This window comes from Chlorocebus sabaeus, chromosome 11, assembly GCF_047675955.1.
Source record: "Chlorocebus sabaeus isolate Y175 chromosome 11, mChlSab1.0.hap1, whole genome shotgun sequence".
Classification (NCBI taxonomy): domain Eukaryota; kingdom Metazoa; phylum Chordata; class Mammalia; order Primates; family Cercopithecidae; genus Chlorocebus; species Chlorocebus sabaeus.
In genome coordinates this window covers 116,895,426-116,914,200 of record NC_132914.1, presented here as the reverse complement: position 1 = coordinate 116,914,200, position 18,775 = coordinate 116,895,426, and the positions used below count along the sequence as shown (strand labels likewise).

The window sequence follows — 18,775 nt, the reverse complement described above, 5'->3', positions numbered from 1 at the left end:
CAAGAATTACTAGGTCATGATATTTGCCTCTGTTTGACTTTAGTGGGGAACTGACAGACCAGTTTTTTGGTCTGCATTTCCTGATATGATGGTGGATTGGGATGGGCCTGCCTTAAAATGTCTGTGGATTTCCTCCATCCCTCCTCCCTTCCTTGAGTAGTTGGGGGTGACATTCTGGTAGTTTTCTGCCCTAGGATTTTAGTTTCTTGTTGCCTTTCTTTCTTATTTTACACACGAGTTATTTGTTTATATTACATACGTGCGCGTGAATGATCACTGAATAAAATGTAGATCATTTTATGACTGTGGAATTTTTTATATTACCATTTTTTCCTTATATAAGCTTGGATTTTTAAGAACGTGTGCATTAGTAATCCTGTTCCATTCATCTGGAGTTCTTTTTTCCTTTTTTAGTCTTTTGGCATAAGAACTTTCTAAAAAACATTTTTTTTACAGTTTTATTGAGGTATAATTGGTGTACTATAATCTGATGCATTTTAAAACATGTATATAACTGTGAAACAGCAAAACAATCAAAATAATGAATTTTATTATTATTTTGGATAAGATTATCCAAATTTCATTCTTGAGCGATAAAAACAAAATATTTATTGTATTCATCACCCTCAAAAGTTTCCTTATACCCCTTTGTAATTCATCTTGTCCCCCCATTTTAAAAATTGAAAGTTCAGTTTTAGTGGAATACACTAGTATGTAGACTGCATTTGGTTACTTTCGCATGTAACTCTAATGCTCTCCAAATTTGCGTTTTCTGGAACGGTGACTTCTGATCTTTGCGTCATTTACCTCTGTGTTCTGTGGCGAAGCCTCTGGGGGCCTTCCCAAGTGTGTGTGTGTGAACCTGAGAGAGATGCCCTCCACCCACATTTCAGCCAGAGCAGCTGGGTAACTTAGTAGTCTAAGCCATGGGCTCTGGAATCAGACAGAGTTCAGATTATAAATTGGCCTCTTAGTAACCTATGCTTATTATCCTATGAAGCCCCTCTTTCTTTGTCTGTAAAATGGAGATAACATTGTATACCCTCAGTTCCAATCAGTACCCTCATTGATTGTAGGATACGTAATTAATTTAATAACTGCTCTTTGGGGGCTGGGTGAGGGAAGAGAGAGAGCTTCTGGTTCCAGTATACCACGTATCCACATTTCAGACAGTACAACTTACGGAACACTGAGTCATGGGATTTGGTAGTAGTACCTCCCTCATAAGGTTGCTGCGAGAATTAAATGAGATACGTGCAAACTGCTTGCACAGGGCCTGATCCATAGAAAGTGCTAAACAACATTGGTTACTATTAATATTTTATTCTCCTGGGCTTATAATATAATCTTTTGTTTGGAAAATGGCTCTGCTGCTACTTTAAAAAGTTTGAAAACCACTACTTTAGAACAACATTTAGCCACAATAGTAGGTCTCAATTATACTTTTCCAAGTTCAAGACCACTTTAAAGACACTTCAGAGGAATGTGTTGGAGGTTCCGTTCTTTTTTGGCATTGCCCAAGATTGTCTCCGCTAGGAAATGTCATCTTTGTCATTTAAAAATGAGTTATTATGGGAGTTCCCACAATTCCCATAATAACTCAATTGATAGGAGCTCTCTTCAGCTTTCAAAAAGCTCATGCACAGTAAGATTTTCAAGCTCAGACCATTTCTATATTTTGAAGACATTTAAAAAGGATTTGATTCAATCTGGCACCTAAAACCCTACCTAAGTCTGTTTTAGAGGGGAGTTGGTGGGCAAACATATGACACAGTTTTAATTATGAATCAATCTGTCAGCTATAAGATTAAAAATAAATAATATGCAAATAGCTGCCTTCAGAAGAGAACCAGGCATTAAAATAGGATTTCAGTCCTGTGTCTTTTTAGCCTGATGCTCATTATCTGACTGGTTTCTTCACCCCTAACGTGCCATTGGACATTTACCTGGTAATTTTCCTCTGCTGGTCTTCCAGTTAGGTGTGAGAGGTCCATGTCTTCTTCTCAGAACCATGATAGCATTGAAAAACAACAGATCAGATCAGCCCAAACAAAGTTCTTTCTTTTTTTTCTTTTTGACGCTGAGAGTAGATCTTTTTTTTTTTTTTTGACACGGAGTTTCGCTCTTGTTGCCCAGGCTGGAGTACGATGGCACGATCTCCGCTCACCACAACCTCCACCTCCCGGGTTCAAGCGATTCTCCTGCCTCAGCCTTCTGGGTAACTGGGATTACAGGCATGTGCCACCATGCCTGGCTAATTTTGTATTTTCAGTAGAGATGGGGTTTCTCCATGTTGGTCAGACTAGTCTTGAACTCTCAGACTCAGGTGATCCACCCACCTCAGCCTCCCAAAAGTGCTGAGATTACAAGTGTGAGCCACCATGTCCAGCTTAGATCATTTTTTAAAATCTTCCCTTCTTTCTTCGAACTGTACCAAGGCCTGTTATCTGTAAAAACAGCATGTAAGAAAGCTCTGCTGGCCCCTGCGTTGTGAAGATATCTTGCCCATCTTTTTTTGCTGCTAAGATGGAATCAGCCTTTCAGTTTCTCTTTTTTACGCTCTATCTTTGGGGTTAAAAGGTTAACAGACTCATAGTAAACAAATCATTTGACCTTGGTGGAGAGAGAATATACCTAGGACCAGAAAGTAGACCTACCAATTTTCCTTGCACATTCCCTGGATCGAAATCAAGAAGGGTTGTCCTGAATGGTCAATATATTTTACCTGCATCATTTCAGTTTTCAAAGATCTGAATAAAAAAATTGAATAAACACTTCTATCCCTATTTTAGAGAGGCAGTATAGTTTAGGGGGCAAGAATGTAGATTCTTGAGTTTTAGTGTTGGGTTCGAATTCTGGTTTTGTTATTTACTAGCAGTGACCTTGGGCAAGTTACCTAGCATCTCTGTTGCCCCAATTTCCCCATCCATAAAATAGAAATAAAATAATACCTACTTCAAAGGACAGTAGTGAACATTGCTTGTTAATATGCCTTTTTAAAAAAACTCACAAAGACCATTAATTTACTGCCTATGTCATAAGTCAGTTTAATATCTGTAAACTCAGTAACATATGTGTGTGTGTGCATGGGTGTGTCCAGCGTTTAATATCGTGACTCCAGCAACTTGAAACAAGGTCACAAGCTAACTGTGTTACGGCTTGGGTAGATAGAATATGTGTATAAAAAGTCCAAATCAATTAAAATGCCTTAAATCTCAGTATGGGTACTTTACAAAAACATGTAACACTTCTCTTGTCAAATGGGCAAGATAGAGATGATGACCAAATATAGAACCAGCAATCACAAACCAGAAATATAATCAGAGGCACGAGAACCCTTGTAGACTGGATGACAACAGGGAAATAGAAAGACCCTTCTTACTCCAATGGGCCCATCTCAACTGAGTGATACCAAATTGCCCTTTTCCAAGTGTTTCTTCTTTAGCATTTTATAATATAATTTTGGGAGAAAAAGAAAAGGTGGCAGAAATGGGCTACTATCACAAATGATAAATTGCATTTTTTTCATCAATCAAAGAAAGCAGTACCCAAAGTCTTAGCTACATCCTTGAATGGCAAGTGAATTATTTTGGCAATGATGTATTTTCATGTGAGTAGACTTTCTGTAGTCTGGTCTGTTTATTCCCCAAGAGGCTTTTTTTTTTTTTTTTTTTTTTTGAGACGGAGTCTTGCTCTGTCACCCAGGCTGGAGTGCAGTGGCGCAATCTTGGCTCACTGCAAGCTCCGCCTCCTGGGTTCACGCCATTCTCCTGCCTCAGCCTCCCGAGTAGCTGGGACTACAGGCGCCTGCCACCACGCCCGGCTACTTTTTTGTATTTTTAGTAGAGACAGGGTTTCACTGTGTTAGCCAGGATGGTCTCGATTTCCTGACCTCGTGTTCACATGATACATTAAGGTCAAATCACATGCAAGAAAATTTAAAAAATTAAAAGAGTAAAAGCAGATGAGTAAATATAGTGTTCACTCCCATGTCACAGATGGAGAAACCAACCCAGCAAAGGTCAGATGGCTTATTTGGGGTTCCAGAATCCATTTTATATCTTCCAAGCCAGCCTGCCTGTCTTACTTTTCTTTGGGAAAGAGGTAGGGGGAAGCATAGTAGTTAAATGGAGACATTACGAAAAACATCTTAAGGAATAGGTTTACTACATACAGGAAGGAGATCAGTTGAACTAGTGGGCATTGTTTATTCATTGTTTCTGGTTTCAGGAGATTTAACATGTCACAGAAAGGGAAAGGCAGGGACCCTACAAGTCATAAGTGTCTGCTAGAAATGGCAAATGTGCAGATTTTCCTTATTTGTCTTCATTGATAAAGAAGGTATCTGAGCTAAGAACCTGACCAGATAACTTTTATTCCCCTTCTTGTAGCTGATGGTGTATCTCAAAACAGTACATTATGAATTAATGTGGCTTTTGACATTAAAAAGCAAATTACTAGACCATTAGACCATACACTAAAAGGTTATCAGCTCAGTTAACAAAATGAAAAGTTGTATCTCTTCTGAGTACATTTGTGGACAAATGTACTTAATTGATGTTCTTTAATTCCATGTGCCTGGGGAGACTTTTTTAAAAACTGATAATCAAAGAGGGTTAAAATAGGAAATTAGTCATGAAAGCAATGGCAACATTTCATAAACGAAATCAACTCTAGGTTTGAAAATTGGAAACAATTAATAACTGTAGGCTTAATGGCATTTCCTTTTAATTTCCTTCTTTTTGTTACATAAAATTTAATTTACTGCCTGTGTGCCTCAGTCCAACTATTATTAGAAAATTGCCCTTAAACTTCTAAAGTATTATACATGAAAGCTCTCTGCAAGCAGTAATTCTAAACCTCAGCAAAGAGAATAGGAAAGCTAAATGTTCTGAAATTGAAGTCATTCTGCTACTGAGCAGGAAAGTAATTTAGCAAACCCCGATTAAATCTCTCAATAAAATGACAGTTTCATATACATGGCTTCCCATTGTCTGATAGCCAACTGTATAGTAAAATACATTAAAGTGATGGTATAGTACAGTAGTGTATTTTCAGGGTTTTTCTGAGTTTCCCTTAAGTTTTTTTTCCTTGGTTGTATGAAATTAAATTTATTGCTTGTGATATTATTGAAATAACTCCTGGTGCCCTTCCCTGTCAGTCTTCCTTGATAAGAACTTCATTTTGCTTTCTAAGACTGTGGCCATCTCCAATAATAAGGTCCTAGAGATAGTGTCATGGGCATTTTTAGCTTAATTAGCAGATTGTGAGACCAGTCTATTATTAATTTGCATTTTCCTTCCATATTATATTATTTCTGTCAACTTGATCTCATTCAAAGTCGTCCGTTTCATGCAGTGATTACTTTTGATTGCTTTTGCCATATTTCTTAGATGTGTCCTGAGTTAGAGAGAAACTGGGTCTTTTTCTACCACTGCTCGTGTTTAGAGTTAAGTGGGTGGGCGTGGGAGCTTGGACGTGACTCTCAAGGTCAGGTGGGCAAACTCATGAGCGGCACGTTGATTGCCAGTGTCACGTGAGTTCAGAAATCCATAGCCCTAGAAGCAATTTCTCATTTGAAATGAATGTGCTTGGCGTGTAACTGGATTTCTTTCCTCTTTTAGGTAATCACAGACCTGGAGGAGCAGCTAAACCAGCTGACCGAGGATAACGCCGAACTCAACAACCAAAACTTCTACTTGTCCAAACAACTCGATGAGGCTTCCGGCGCCAACGATGAGATTGTACAACTGCGAAGTGAAGTGGACCACCTTCGCCGGGAGATCACAGAACGAGAGATGCAGCTTACCAGCCAGAAGCAAGTAAGGAGGGTTAACAAGGTCATGAGATCCTTGGAGGACTTTTAGAAGAATTTTAGGAGGAGTGCTTGGTGCATTCTCCCAAGGGTTCCAACACTAAACTTCATACCCAACTTCACTGGGCTCTTTTTAGAATCATGTCTTGTTTCTAAGTCTTTAGGATTTTAAAAATGGCTTTTAAAAGTGTGTAGTTCTTATTAATTTTGATTTTAAAAAATTGGGCCGGTGTGGCAGCTCTTCCCTGTTATCCAGACACTTTGGGAGGTAGAGGTGATAAGATCACTTGAGCCCAGGAGACCTCATCTCTTAAAACAAAAAAGATAAAACTTAGCTGGGCTTGGTGGTGCATGCCAGTAGTTCCAGCTTTTTAGAAAGCTGAGGCGGGAGGAATGCTTGAACCCAGGAGCTCGAGGCTGCAGTGAACTGTGATCATGCCACTGTACTCCAGCCTGGGTGACAGAGCTGGACCCTGCCTCGAAAAAATAAATAAAAACAAAATCAAATGCTTTGGGAGATCAACGTAAATGGCTTGATTTTAAGCTTAGTCGCTTCCCCTGGCTTTGCTTTGGGTTCTGCCTCCAAGGTGGCTGCAGCACTGGCCCGCCGTCCATTCTTGCCTGGTCCCCTCGGGCTGCAGAGGAAAAAGACAAGCTGCATTTCAAACTGTAGTTAGAAACTTGTGCTTTTCTGAAACTGACCTGACCAAAGTAATCTCCAGGAAATCCTTGTTTAAAGATAAGGCACAAATCCGTGGTACTGATTTGCAGACGATGGAGGCTCTGAAGACCACGTGTACCATGCTGGAGGAACAGGTCATGGATTTGGAGGCCCTAAACGACGAGCTGCTAGAAAAAGAGCGGCAGTGGGAGGCCTGGAGGAGCGTCCTGGGTGACGAGAAATCCCAGTTTGAGTGTCGGGTTCGAGAGCTGCAGAGGATGTTGGACACCGAGAAACAGAGCAGGTGGGGTTTTGTGTTTGTGGAAAGCTCATGACAGGTGACTGCAGGAGGATCAGCCTGAGAGTTGTGAACAGGGTGATCAGCTTTCCCAGCTGAGACTGAGAAGCTTCCTGGGGCACAAGCCTCCTGGTGCTTAAAACCAGGAGACTCTTGGGCAAACCAGGATGGGGTGGTCACCCTAGTTGTAAACGTAGATAGTGTGAGTTGGATTCTGTGGCTATGGCTGGTATCTGTTTTCCCCATGCAGAGGCCTAGGCATCAGGGCAAATACCTCTGTTTTCTGTGCAGAAACACTCTCATGAGGTTTCTCATCAGAGTAACCATAGCAAGAACATTACCATTTTAATCCTGGTCATGTGCAGTGCTAGTCTTCCCTCCACCCCAGGATTCCTCAACCTTGGCACTATTGACATGTCAGGCTGGGTCATTCTTTGTTATGGGGGCTGTCCTGTGCATTGTAGGATATTGAGCAGCATCCCTCATCTCTGCTCGCTAGATGCCACCAACAACCCCCTTCCCAAGTTGTGACAACAAGTATGTCTCTGGACATTGCCCCCAATATTCTCAGTGTCTCCATTGTCCCCAATGGAGAACCACTGCTTTACAAGAATAGTTTAGTGTTTTTTTTTCCTTTTCTTTGAGATAGAGTCTGACTCTGTCACCCAGGCTGGAGTGCAATGGCACCATCTCAGTTCACTGCAACCTCCACCTCCAGGGTTCAAGGGATTCTCCTTCCTCAGCCTCCCAAGTAGCTAGGAATACAGGTGCGTGCCACTATGCCCGGCTAATTTTTTTTGTATTTTTAGTAGAGATGGGTTTTCACTGTGTTGGCCAGGCTGGTCTTGAACTCCTGACCTCAAGTAATCCACCTGCCTTGGTCTCCCAGAGTGCTGGGATTACAGGCATGAGCCACCATGCCTGCTTGTTTTTTCTTTTTTTTCCTTTCTTAGTAGGAAGTGATAATAATCAGTTCAGGTAGTGTCGTTCCTCTGCTTTCTCACTTTTGTTTCCACAGTTCACCTAGTATAGATTTCCCTTCCTGTGGGGCCACAGGGGTGCAATTGTGTACTCCATAGCTCTGAGGGTTGCTGGTCACATTGAAGATGTCATAGACTGGAAGAGTTGTTATGACAGATTTACAGCTCATGGCAGGAAACTTTTGTTTCTGACAAAATTGGTACGTGATGACGTTTCACAGATGGAAAGAAATGGCCTAGAAGGACGGGTGCCGCTTTCCAGTTTGTACAAAGGCACGATATGGGCTAGTGTGTGCCCCGTGACTTCCTGTCTGCACAGCTAATTGGATCCATTTTTCATAACCTTGCTCATGTCACCTTCCTCTGAAACTTACCTTCCTGTGATTCTCTGAACTCCTTAAGCAAGATAAGCTATCCGTAGAAATATCAATCAATGAATTAATCTGTGTCACACTCTTTTGGGTATCTCTCACATTTACTGGGCCATAGTAGGCTCAACTAAATATATCAGATGGATTATGCAAAGGTCAGCTGAGCTTCAAAAGTTTGGAGGTAAAAGATGAGAACGCTTACATTTCAGGAGAAATGGTAGAAACAGTTCCTTTTTGAGGATCCTCCCAGCTTCTACACTCAGGGTATTTGTTGATGGGAGGGACTGCTGTTTAAGTCTCCTGTTCCAGCTTCCTTCTGAAACCTTAGACTCTGCCATCCTCACTATAAGTTCTGGTTGTTTTCTCACAGACCCCTTCCCTCCCGCCCTCAAGTGCAGCTCCTATCCTAGCTGTTTCTAGGGACCTACGGAGATCATTTTTGGGGTAGGATCTGGCTTCAGCATCAAGAAATACATGACCATACATGGAATGTATAATTATGAGCTGTTCTCAGGAAGACTAGCATTAGTCTGCTTTCATTTCATGTCTGCTTTCAGGGCAATTGTGGAAGATCGTGCCTTTCTTTTCTTTTTTTTTTCTTTTTTCTGTTTTGGTATTATGTGGGATACTGAGATGAGTAAAATATAATTGTTAATCCGTGTTCTCAAGAGCCTAAGAGTCTACTGGAGGAGATATGGATTCAGATATTTAGGAGAGATGGGGAGGCCGAAGTGGGTGGATCACTTGAGGTCAGGAGTCTGAGACCAACCTGGCCAACATGGCGAAATCCTGTCTTTACAAAAAATACAAAAATTAGCTGGGTGTGGTGGCATGCGCCTGTAGTCCAAGCTACTTGGGAGGCTGAGGCAGGAGAATTGCTTGAATCTTGGAGGTGGAGGTTGCAGTGAGCTGAGATCGTGCCACTGAACTCCAGCCTGGGCGACAGAGTGAGACTCCATCTCAAATATGTATATATATATTTAGGAGAGAAATACAGTTATGCTTGGGATACAGAACAAGGTGACGTTGCTTCTGAGAAGAGAAAGTGGAAACAGTTTTATGGAGATCATAGCATTTGAATTTATCCTTGAAGGCTGAGTAAGATTTGAGTTTGCAGAGTAGCAAAGGAGGGGATGGCCAGTGGAGGAGATTGTATAAGCCAAAGTGTGGAAGTAGGAAGCATGATACCTAAATGGGGAAAGGGAAGTGATTTTTTTTTTCCCAGTTTGCTTCTGATCTTTCTGTTCTTTAGCATTATTTATGGAGACACTCATCAGATTCAAGTTTCACTTTCATTTTTTCTTTCTTTTTTGAGATGGAGTCTTGCTCTGTTGCCCAGGGTGGAGTGCAGTGGCACCATCTTGGCTCACTGCAACCTCCACCTCCCAAATTCAAGCAGTTCTTCTGCCTCAGCCTCCTGAGTAGCTGGGATGGCAGGCACGCGCCACCATGCCTGACTAATTTTTTGTATTTGTTGTAGAGATGGGGTTTCACCATGTTGGCCAGGCTGGTCTCGAACTCTTGACCTCAGGTGATCCGCCCACCTCAGCCTCCCAAAGTGTTGGGATTAAGACGTGAGCCACCACACCCAGCCTCAAGTTTCAGTTTCTTGATGAGTACCCAAAAACATTTAACTTTTTTTGTTTGTTTGTTTGTTTGGTTTTTTTTTTTGAGATGGAGTCTTGCTCTGTCACCCAGGCTGGAGTGCGGTTGTGTGATCTTGGCTCACTGCAACTTCCACCTCCTGGGTTCAAGTGATTCTCCTGCCTCAGCCTCCTGAGTAGCTGGGAATAGGGGTGCACACCACCACACCCGGCTAATTTTGTATTTTTAGTAAAGATGGGATTTCACCATGTTGGCCAGGCTGGTCTGGAACTCCTGACCTCAGGTAATCCACTCACCTTGGCCTCCCAAACTGTTGGGATTACAGGTGTGAGCCACTGCGCCTGGCCTGTTTTGTTTTTTCTCACCCAAACCTAACATGGGTCAAATCTTTGCTTGGTAAGCTGTTGGAAAGGAAGACAGATTGGAACTAAGGGTCAAGGTTGGGCATCTCTCTGGCCTGCAGCCTGTTTAGTTGCTCGTCAGGATTAGAGATGGACCAGCCTTCTTTCAGCAGGTCAGCCGTTGGGGGGCTTCCAAAAGCTGACCTGTGTTTTTCTGGCAGGGCGAGAGCCGATCAGCGGATCACCGAGTCTCGCCAGGTTGTGGAGCTGGCAGTGAAGGAGCACAAGGCGGAGATTCTCGCTCTGCAGCAGGCTCTCAAAGAGCAGAAGCTGAAGGCCGAGAGCCTCTCTGACAAGGTCAGCGCCCACCCCTTCTGCTTTTTAGGAAAACATTTTCGTTTCCTTCTTTTAAAGGCACGCTTGATAAAAATTCAAATGCAATCCATGGCAAACATATTTCATAAACATATGTTCATGCACTCCAAAAATGTCCCATGGTTTGCCTTACCATGGGACATTTTTGGTTGGCAGTAGCGTGGGTGGGTGTGGTGGGTGCCCAGTGATCACAGTCGGCCAGTGACTTTTTAAAATCTGTGTGTCTAGGCCCTTGAAGTTCGAATTTTGATCTGGGTGTTCTACTCTCTGGTTGTCTGGCATCTTATTTCCAGAAGGCTTTATGGATTGAATGCTGTGCATCTTTGGGAAGTTCTTGGTGGCAGTGACTAATGCTCATCCCATTGCTGCAGTAATAGGTAGCTCAGCTTCTCCTTGTTCCAAGTTCAGGGTCATGATAGGGTCTGATGACGCATTCCAGTTCTCAGTATTTCACATGGGAAATACACGTGTTCCATCCATGTGCCTCTCCATATTACATTTACAGTCATAACCAATGTTTTAGAGATTTTAGCTAATAATCTTGAGAGAGATACAGAATAGGTACTTCAGTGTTACAGATCACCAAGGTGAAGATCAGAGGAATTTTATGTATAAACACACAGATGCATACATAGACACTCTTTTTCATGCACATACACACACAAAATAACAATCTGATTTTATATTTTCTATAACTTTGTTATTTCATGATAGAAAAATAGTTATTTGGGTCATGGTGGAAAATACAGAAACCACAGAAAAGTAAAGGAAATAATGGCTGGTCACCCATTGCTATTGTTTTATTCGTGAATTTATTTGCAGTCTCTGTGCTTATGTTTATGCATATACACACATACATAGACATACGTATGTATTTTTATAAATTAGATTCTCATGTGTACAGCTTTACATGTTTTTATTAAAAATCATTTAACTGCAGGTTTTTTCTGAGTTGAGTATTTTTTGAACATGTGATTCTAAAAAAAATAAATTCCATGGAAGTACCTACTTTAATCATTATACTTGTATTGGAAATTTGAGCTTCCAGTTTTTGCCATATAAATAACAGTGTGATAAATATGAATCTTTATGGACATCTATGATTATTTTCTTACCAGATACTTATATTAATAGAAACAGAATTATTAGATTTAAGGCCAGAGCTCTCTAGTGAGGAACACTCCTGAGTTCCCTGAAACTGGGTTACCATTTTTTTTTTTAGCATGAGGAAACTAGATTTATTAGAGATATGTGAGGCCTTTTATGTTTAATGTGAAAAACATTTTTTTCTAGTTGACTGCTGTTAAAGTATTAAGCAGCAAAGTCCTTTGTATATTTTAAAGCTCCAGACTTTGCAATACCTTATTGTCTTGATCTTCTCCTAATTGGGATGAATTTCTCCTTCCCAAGCCTTTCTTATCAAACTTAAAATCTAACAAAGCAGTCATTATTTGCGTACGTGTCTAGTTATGGGCCTTTCTGACTTGATGTAAGATCCTTGAGAGCTTAGTTATCCTTTCATCCTAAAAGCCATAATGCAGGTAGTAAGCATTCAGCATATGATTATTTAATTAAATTCAGCCAAAGCATGTCAGATAAATAAATCCTTGAGCAGTCATCTCCTAGAACTTGTCATGGCTATATTTAAGAGCCATCCCTTAGAAATAATTTCCATCCTCATTTAATAACCTATGGAAGACTCACCAGTGACATGGACTTCTGTATTTAGAAAAAAGCAACTTTTACGTTCTGACCTTTAGAACTCAATATTCTTTCTTTGTGAAGGTTCGTGGACATTCATAAAAGTTGTCAGCATCTAACATTCCTAAATGTGGCATTATGCCAATCTTTCCAAATGTCTAGCTCAATGACCTGGAGAAGAAGCATGCTATGCTTGAAATGAATGCCCGAAGCTTACAGCAGAAGCTGGAGACTGAACGAGAGCTCAAACAGAGGCTTCTGGAAGAGGTGAGTGTGAAACACCTGGGATAAGGGCCAAGTAGAATTTTTTTCTTTTAATAGGCTTTATTCTTTGGAGCAGCTTTAGGTTCACAGCAAAATTGAGCAGAAAGCACAGAGAGTTCCCACATACTCCCTGCCCCCTCCTCCCACAACGTCCCCAACTGTCAACACCCTGTTCCAGAGAGGTCCATTTGTTACAATCGATGGGCCTGCACTGACACATCATCATCACCCCAAATGCATACTTTAAATTAGGTTTGCTTTTGGTGTTGTACATTCTATGGGTTTTGACAAATGTATAGTGACAGTTATCCACCTTTACCATATCATACAGGATAGTATCACTGCCCTAAAAACCCTCTGTGCTCTGCCTGTTCATCCCTCCCCACCCTCAATTCCTGGCAGCCACTGATCTTTTGCTGTCTCCATAGTTTTCCCTTTTCCAGAATGTTGCATATCTGGAATCACACAGTATGTAGCCTTTCAGATTAGCTGCTTTCACTTAGTCATATGCATCCAGGTTTCCTCCATGCCTTTTCACGGCTGGTAGTTCATTTCTCTCTGGAGTCTTTTTTTTTTTTTTTTTTTTTTGGTCTTGCTCTGTTGCCCAGGTTAAGGTGCAGTGGTGCAATTACTACTCACGGCAGCCTTGACTTCCTGGTTTCAGGTCGTCCTCCCACTCAGCCTACTGAGTAGCTGGGAGTACAGGTATATGCCACCATGCTCGAGTAATTTTTGTATTGTTTTGTAGAGACAGGGTTTCCCCATGTTTCCCAGGCTGGCTGGTTTTGAATCCCTGGGCTCAAGTGATCTACCTGTCTTGGCCTCCCAAAGTGTTGGGGTTACAGGCATGAGTCCCCATGCCCTGCCTGAACTTTTAAACAAATTTCTTAAAAAGATTTTTTTATTTCAATAGCTTTAGGGGTACAAGTGTTTTTTTGGTGACATGGATGAATTGTGTGGTGGTGAAGTCTAGGCTTTTCGTGTACCTGTGACCCAAATAGTATATATCGTACCTGATAGGTAATTTTTCATCTCTCGCTCCCCTCCTTGCCTTCCCCCTTCTGAGTCCACAGTGTCTATTATACCACTTTGTATGCCTTTGCATACTCATAGCTTAGCTCCCACTTGTAGTGAGAACATGCAGTAGTTAGCTTTCCATTCCAGGTGGAATTTTGAAAGTGACAATTTGTCAGATCCAAATTAGACATTTTGAAATTAGAATTTTCAAGTAAGAGTATGGGGGTCATATAATGCTTGTCTTAAGGTATTTAATGCATTAAAAATATGTCGTGAAGGCCAGAGGGTCTCTGTCATTTTTATCCTTCTATGTGAAGCTTAATAGAGTGTCAAGCACATAGTATATGCCAAATAGAAGTTTATTAAATACATGGGTGAGTGAATATTGAGTTAAATTGTTCTTTAGAGCTAATATCCAAAGTATATTAAGTTTCATGCTGATAGGACGTCCATGCAAATTAGCTTCCTGCATAGGGCAGAATTTTATCAGATTATTCTGAGTACCAAATTTCATGAAGGCTTTTGAACATTGGGTAATTTAGTTAAAAATAATGTGTGCCCTGCTTTTGAAGCATAAAAGACAAGCTCAGACTGATCTCCTAAACCCGTCCCTTACGTGATGGCTGGTACCTTTTCACAGAACTCTGAGAATCGCTATTTAAATTGATGACTACCTCCGACACCCCAGCCAGAGCCCTCTATGTTGAATCACTGATGATTCTGCTTTGTTCTTTAGGATTGACCTGCAAGGACAAATGCACTTTATAATGAAAAACTGGACTCCAAAGAGTATTCTGTTTAACCCTTAGTGAACCTGACAGTTTAATTAACCAGAATGCCCTGTTCTGGCTGATGAGGTTTTGTCACATGATACCCCTAGCTCCTGAGGCACTTTGCTGATAGAAGTAATACTGTTGTGCTATTAAGTTTGAAAAGTGTAGTGAAATTTTTGCAGGTGAGTATAAAATATTTTATTGAATGATAATTTTAAAAATATGGGTGGCTGAGGCATGAGGATTGCTTGAGGCCGAGAGTTTGAGACCAGTCTAGGCAGTATAGTGAGACCCCGCCTCTACCAAAACAAAAAAAAAAATTAGCCAAGTGTGGTGGTGTGTACTTCTAGTCCCAGCTACTCAGGAGGCTGAGGTGGGAGGACCACTTGAGCCCAGGTGTTTGAGGCTGCATTGAGCTCTGATGGTACCACTGCACTGTAGCCTGGGTGACAGAGTGAGAACCTATCTCAAAATAAAAATTAAAATGAAAAATATGGGTGGGAGTTTGGGAAAGTTCTAGAAATGGATGGTGGTGATGGTTACACAATAATATGAGTGTACTTAATGCCTCTGAACTATATACTTAAAAATGGTTAAAATGGTAAATTTTATGTGTATTTTGCCTCTGTAAACAATTTAAAAAATAAAATTTAATACTAAACACACACACACACACACACACACATTTGGTGAACACACAGAGGAATTCACCCTATGGCCTTATGAACAACACTACAATGGAAATGTTAAATGTACCTCGTGGTCAAATAAAGAATTAGGGTCTTTTATCTGGGATGAATAGACAGTGTTCCCACTTTAAGCACATCCTGGAAACAGAAAGAACAGAAATAATCAATGCTCATGCCTGTCCTATTTTCCTTCTGAGAGGGCGAGTTGGCCCTGACAGCTCAGTACTTTGGTCCAAGGTTATGTGGTGAGTCAGTGACGACTCTAGGAATAGAGTGCCGGGATCCTGATCCAGTTCCCTCCTTCTCACTTCTGAACCTACATGAGAACATTTCCAGTTTCCCAGGATGTTCCTCACAGAAAGATTTTTGAGCACAGACATCTGGCTGACATTGAGCCTCGGGCGGATTTCTGCGACAGTTGAAGCCGTTCTGGAGCAAAGAATGCTCTTTATTGCCCACATTGTGATTGGGCCTCCTGGTTGGTGTGTACTGTATAAGCATATGTGCCCAAGGTTTCCACCTCAGTATCCTCTTCGTAGGTACGGAGACTTTTATTTTTTATTTTTATTTTTATTTTTTTTTGAGACGGAGTCTTGCTGTGTCGCCCAGGCTGGAGTGCAGTGGCATGCTCTTGGTTCCCTGCAACCTCCACCTCCGAGGGTCAAGTGATTTTCCTGCCTCAGCCTCCTGAGTAGCTGAGATTACGGGTATACACTACCACTCTCGGCTAATTTTTTGTATTTTTAGTAGAGATGAGGTTTCATGATGTTGGCCCAGCTGATCTTGAACTTCTGGGCTCAAATGATCTGCCCACCTCAGCCTCCCAATGTGCTAAGATTATTGCATGAGCCACCATGCCCAGCCTATAAGGAGACTTTTAAATGGAGCCAGAATCAAAGTCTCAGAATTGAAATAATTTTTATATTATACAGTCTGAATTTCCAGCACTGTTCCCTTTATCTCTGCTCCTGACAAACTTTACTTACTAATGGATCTTTCTTTCACCTTTTTCCTCCTGGGCCCAAAATGACTTCAGAAGCTTTCTCAACATGACACTTTATAGCCACTCTCAGTTCATTGGAAGTAACACCAGTGATCAAAGTCCAGTTGCTAGTCCTGGTCAAATTCATCTCTCATCCAAGGTAGAAGATGCCTTCCTCAACACTCCTCATAGATAGGCCCCGTTGAACCTCGGCCTAAATACTTACAATGACTTTGGACATCCCAACCCATTTTCCAGCAACTCTCATTCTTAGAACATTCTTATTTGGAACTGAAACCTTGCACTTTTAAAAACCACTGGTTCCATTACGTTGAAACACATGAAATTAGAAAGTAGTCTGATATCTCCAACCAAAATGAGAGATTAATATTGATTAATAGTCAGATTACTTGATTATTAAAATAACTAAGGTTTAATTAGCACTTACCATGTGACTGACTCTCTGAGTACTTTACGTGAATTAACTCTTACAGTCCTTGCAACGTTCCTGCAAGCTAACTAGTTTTATTATCTCTATGATAGTCAACTAGCTATCCAAATAGCTCTCCCACTCCAAATTGCCTTCTCTTTTATTTTTTCAAGTTTTTTTTTGTATAGACGGGGGCTCCCTATGTTGCCTAGGCTGGCCTCAAACTCCTAGGCTCAAGTGATCCTCCCGCCTTGACCTCCCAAAGTGCTGGGATTACAAGAGTGAGCCACTGCGCCCGGCCACCTTCTTTTTTTTAAGTGAAACATTTTAGATCCCCTCAAGCTTTGGATGTTCTTTTCTGGTAGATTTGTCTTTCCACAGAGAGTTTCTACAAGTTCATGTGGTCTGAATAGCACTGAATACATTGGGATCTTTCCATCTCCATACTGGGCTCTAAACCTCTGCCAATTACCTGGGCCCTTTGGGTAGTTTTGATCACATCACTGGCACCATTGGTCTGTTAAATCATTACCTACCTTTCCACAAGTTTGCTTTTTCTTAAAAACATCTTTATGTTCTATATTTATTCTGTTGACAATTTAAAAAATTACCATCCTACTGAAGTTTTTCTTGTTGGTCTTGATCCATTCTTCCAGCCCACTGGGGTTGTTTCACGCTCTTATTCTGTCATACAGCCCCTTTCTTTTTCCTGCCAGTTTCCTGTCACCCTTGTAAAATTGTTGGACAGGTCTAAACACACAGCTAAGGCCCCCCCTTTCAGTCTAACACTGGCCCATGAATATACCTCTGTTTGCTTCTTTCTGGGAAGCAGGTAAATGCTTCTGAAAAACATTTTCATAGAGTACAAATGCCCCGCTTACTTTAACCAGCCTATTTCTTGGAAAGCCAATGGACAGTTGATGCGTTTATTCTAGAAAAATATTTTGGGCTTGGCTGTCACCAAACAGATTCTCGTCCGCAGCACTTGTTTCTCTGGTTTCTGCCTAGTAATTAATGTTGTCCTAAAATAGTGGGAAGAAACTAAAGAGGGTAATTTGCAGAAGAAATCACTCATGCTGCGGAGGAGGGTATCTTAGCTGTTTCTTTCCTTTCTTCCTGTATTTTAGGGGGCTCTGTGGTTTGATTGAGAAATTCCAGGTTACGCACATGGGCCAAATGGTTTTTTTAATTTTAATTTTAATTTTAATTTTTTTAGAGACAGGGTCTTGCTCTGTCATCCAGGCTGGAATGCAGTGGCATAATCATAGCTCATTGCCACTTTGAACTCATGGGCTCAAGCAGTCCTCCCACCTCAGCCTCCCAGAGTCCTGGGATTTCAGGCATGAGCCACTGTGCCCGGCCCCAAGTGATCTTTAGTTGGTAGCTCTTGGTTTGTGGCAGTGTTGTTAGCGAAAGGCAGATGGGAGGATGAGAGGGAGCACCTTAACTGAATGGAGGGAAGAAAGAAGGACAAAGGAGATGGAGAGGACAAACATTCAGTAAGCACCTGCTGTATACTGGGCACTGTGTTCAATATGTCATCCAGTAAGGCAAGCTAGTATACCCACTTTCAGATGAAGAAACTGAGGCTCTGAGAGGTGATAAATACAGACTTTAACAGATATCAGTGATATGGGAAGTGTAAAAGTCAGGATTTAAACCAGGGTCTGTAAGAATCTATCATCCAGGTCTTTCTACTGCAGCACGATGCCTTAGGGAATCAGCTACCTGTTAAGAGGAAGGGCAGGTGAGGGATATAAATGGAAAGAAAAACAGAGGTTTTTCCTCTCTGTCCAGAGGAAATTCTGAGGGCCAGGAAATTCTGAGATTATCATTGCCTCTGGGCCTGCTGGGATGGAGGAGTTTGGGGGCTGCCATAGGCCTTTTGGAATCTCCAGTGGTGATGTTTATTGCTTTGAGTAGCTCTCTGTCCCTAAGTCTGCAGAGGACCCAGGCTACCAGGGAAGAGATTATTTGGGCCACAGTAAGTGTTGTTAAGCTATAATCCAGGGTTTGAATAAAATCAAGCACCGTCTCATCAGGATGCCTGCTCTCTCCTGCTTTTTTAGAAACGGATGCGTTTTAGGAAAAAGAACCACAAAACCAGCGTCTTTATAGCCTGTCCTGTTTTCTGTTAACTTCCATTATAAAAATTGGAGCGAGATTTATAGCACAAAACTATTTTCAATATACTCAATTGAATTTCTTTTCTGGGTTTTACCAACACTCTGTACTTCTGGGATCTTCTTCTTCTTTTCCCCCGATGTTGTAGAAATATCTCCCGTGATTGTGGCTATTCATGTACTTGTTGGGGTCTCTCACCCTGATGGGACATTTATTAAGTAAGGGATGATATGATTTCTCTTTGTGTATACCACACTGCATGCAAGGAGTAGTTTCTCATAGCAACGATTAAGATCTTGAAAACAAAAAATAAAGACACATTGGACCTTAGTTGTCATGGCACTGAGTC

The 18,775-nt window shown here is 41.3% G+C and overlaps 1 protein-coding gene across 5 annotated transcripts in view; it reads left to right on the top strand.

The window, feature by feature from the left end:
* Nucleotides 1-18,775, top strand: part of CIT (citron rho-interacting serine/threonine kinase) — a 195,000-nt gene that overhangs the window by 138,870 nt on the left and 37,355 nt on the right. For all 5 annotated transcript variants that reach the window (XM_008004911.3, XM_008004908.3, XM_008004906.3 and 2 more), the window contains 4 exons: nucleotides 5,625-5,822; nucleotides 6,587-6,780; nucleotides 10,293-10,428; nucleotides 12,310-12,414. In XM_008004911.3, the coding sequence (XP_008003102.2) occupies nucleotides 5,625-5,822; nucleotides 6,587-6,780; nucleotides 10,293-10,428; nucleotides 12,310-12,414 (633 nt within the window). The remainder of the gene's footprint in view (nucleotides 1-5,624; nucleotides 5,823-6,586; nucleotides 6,781-10,292; nucleotides 10,429-12,309; nucleotides 12,415-18,775) is intronic.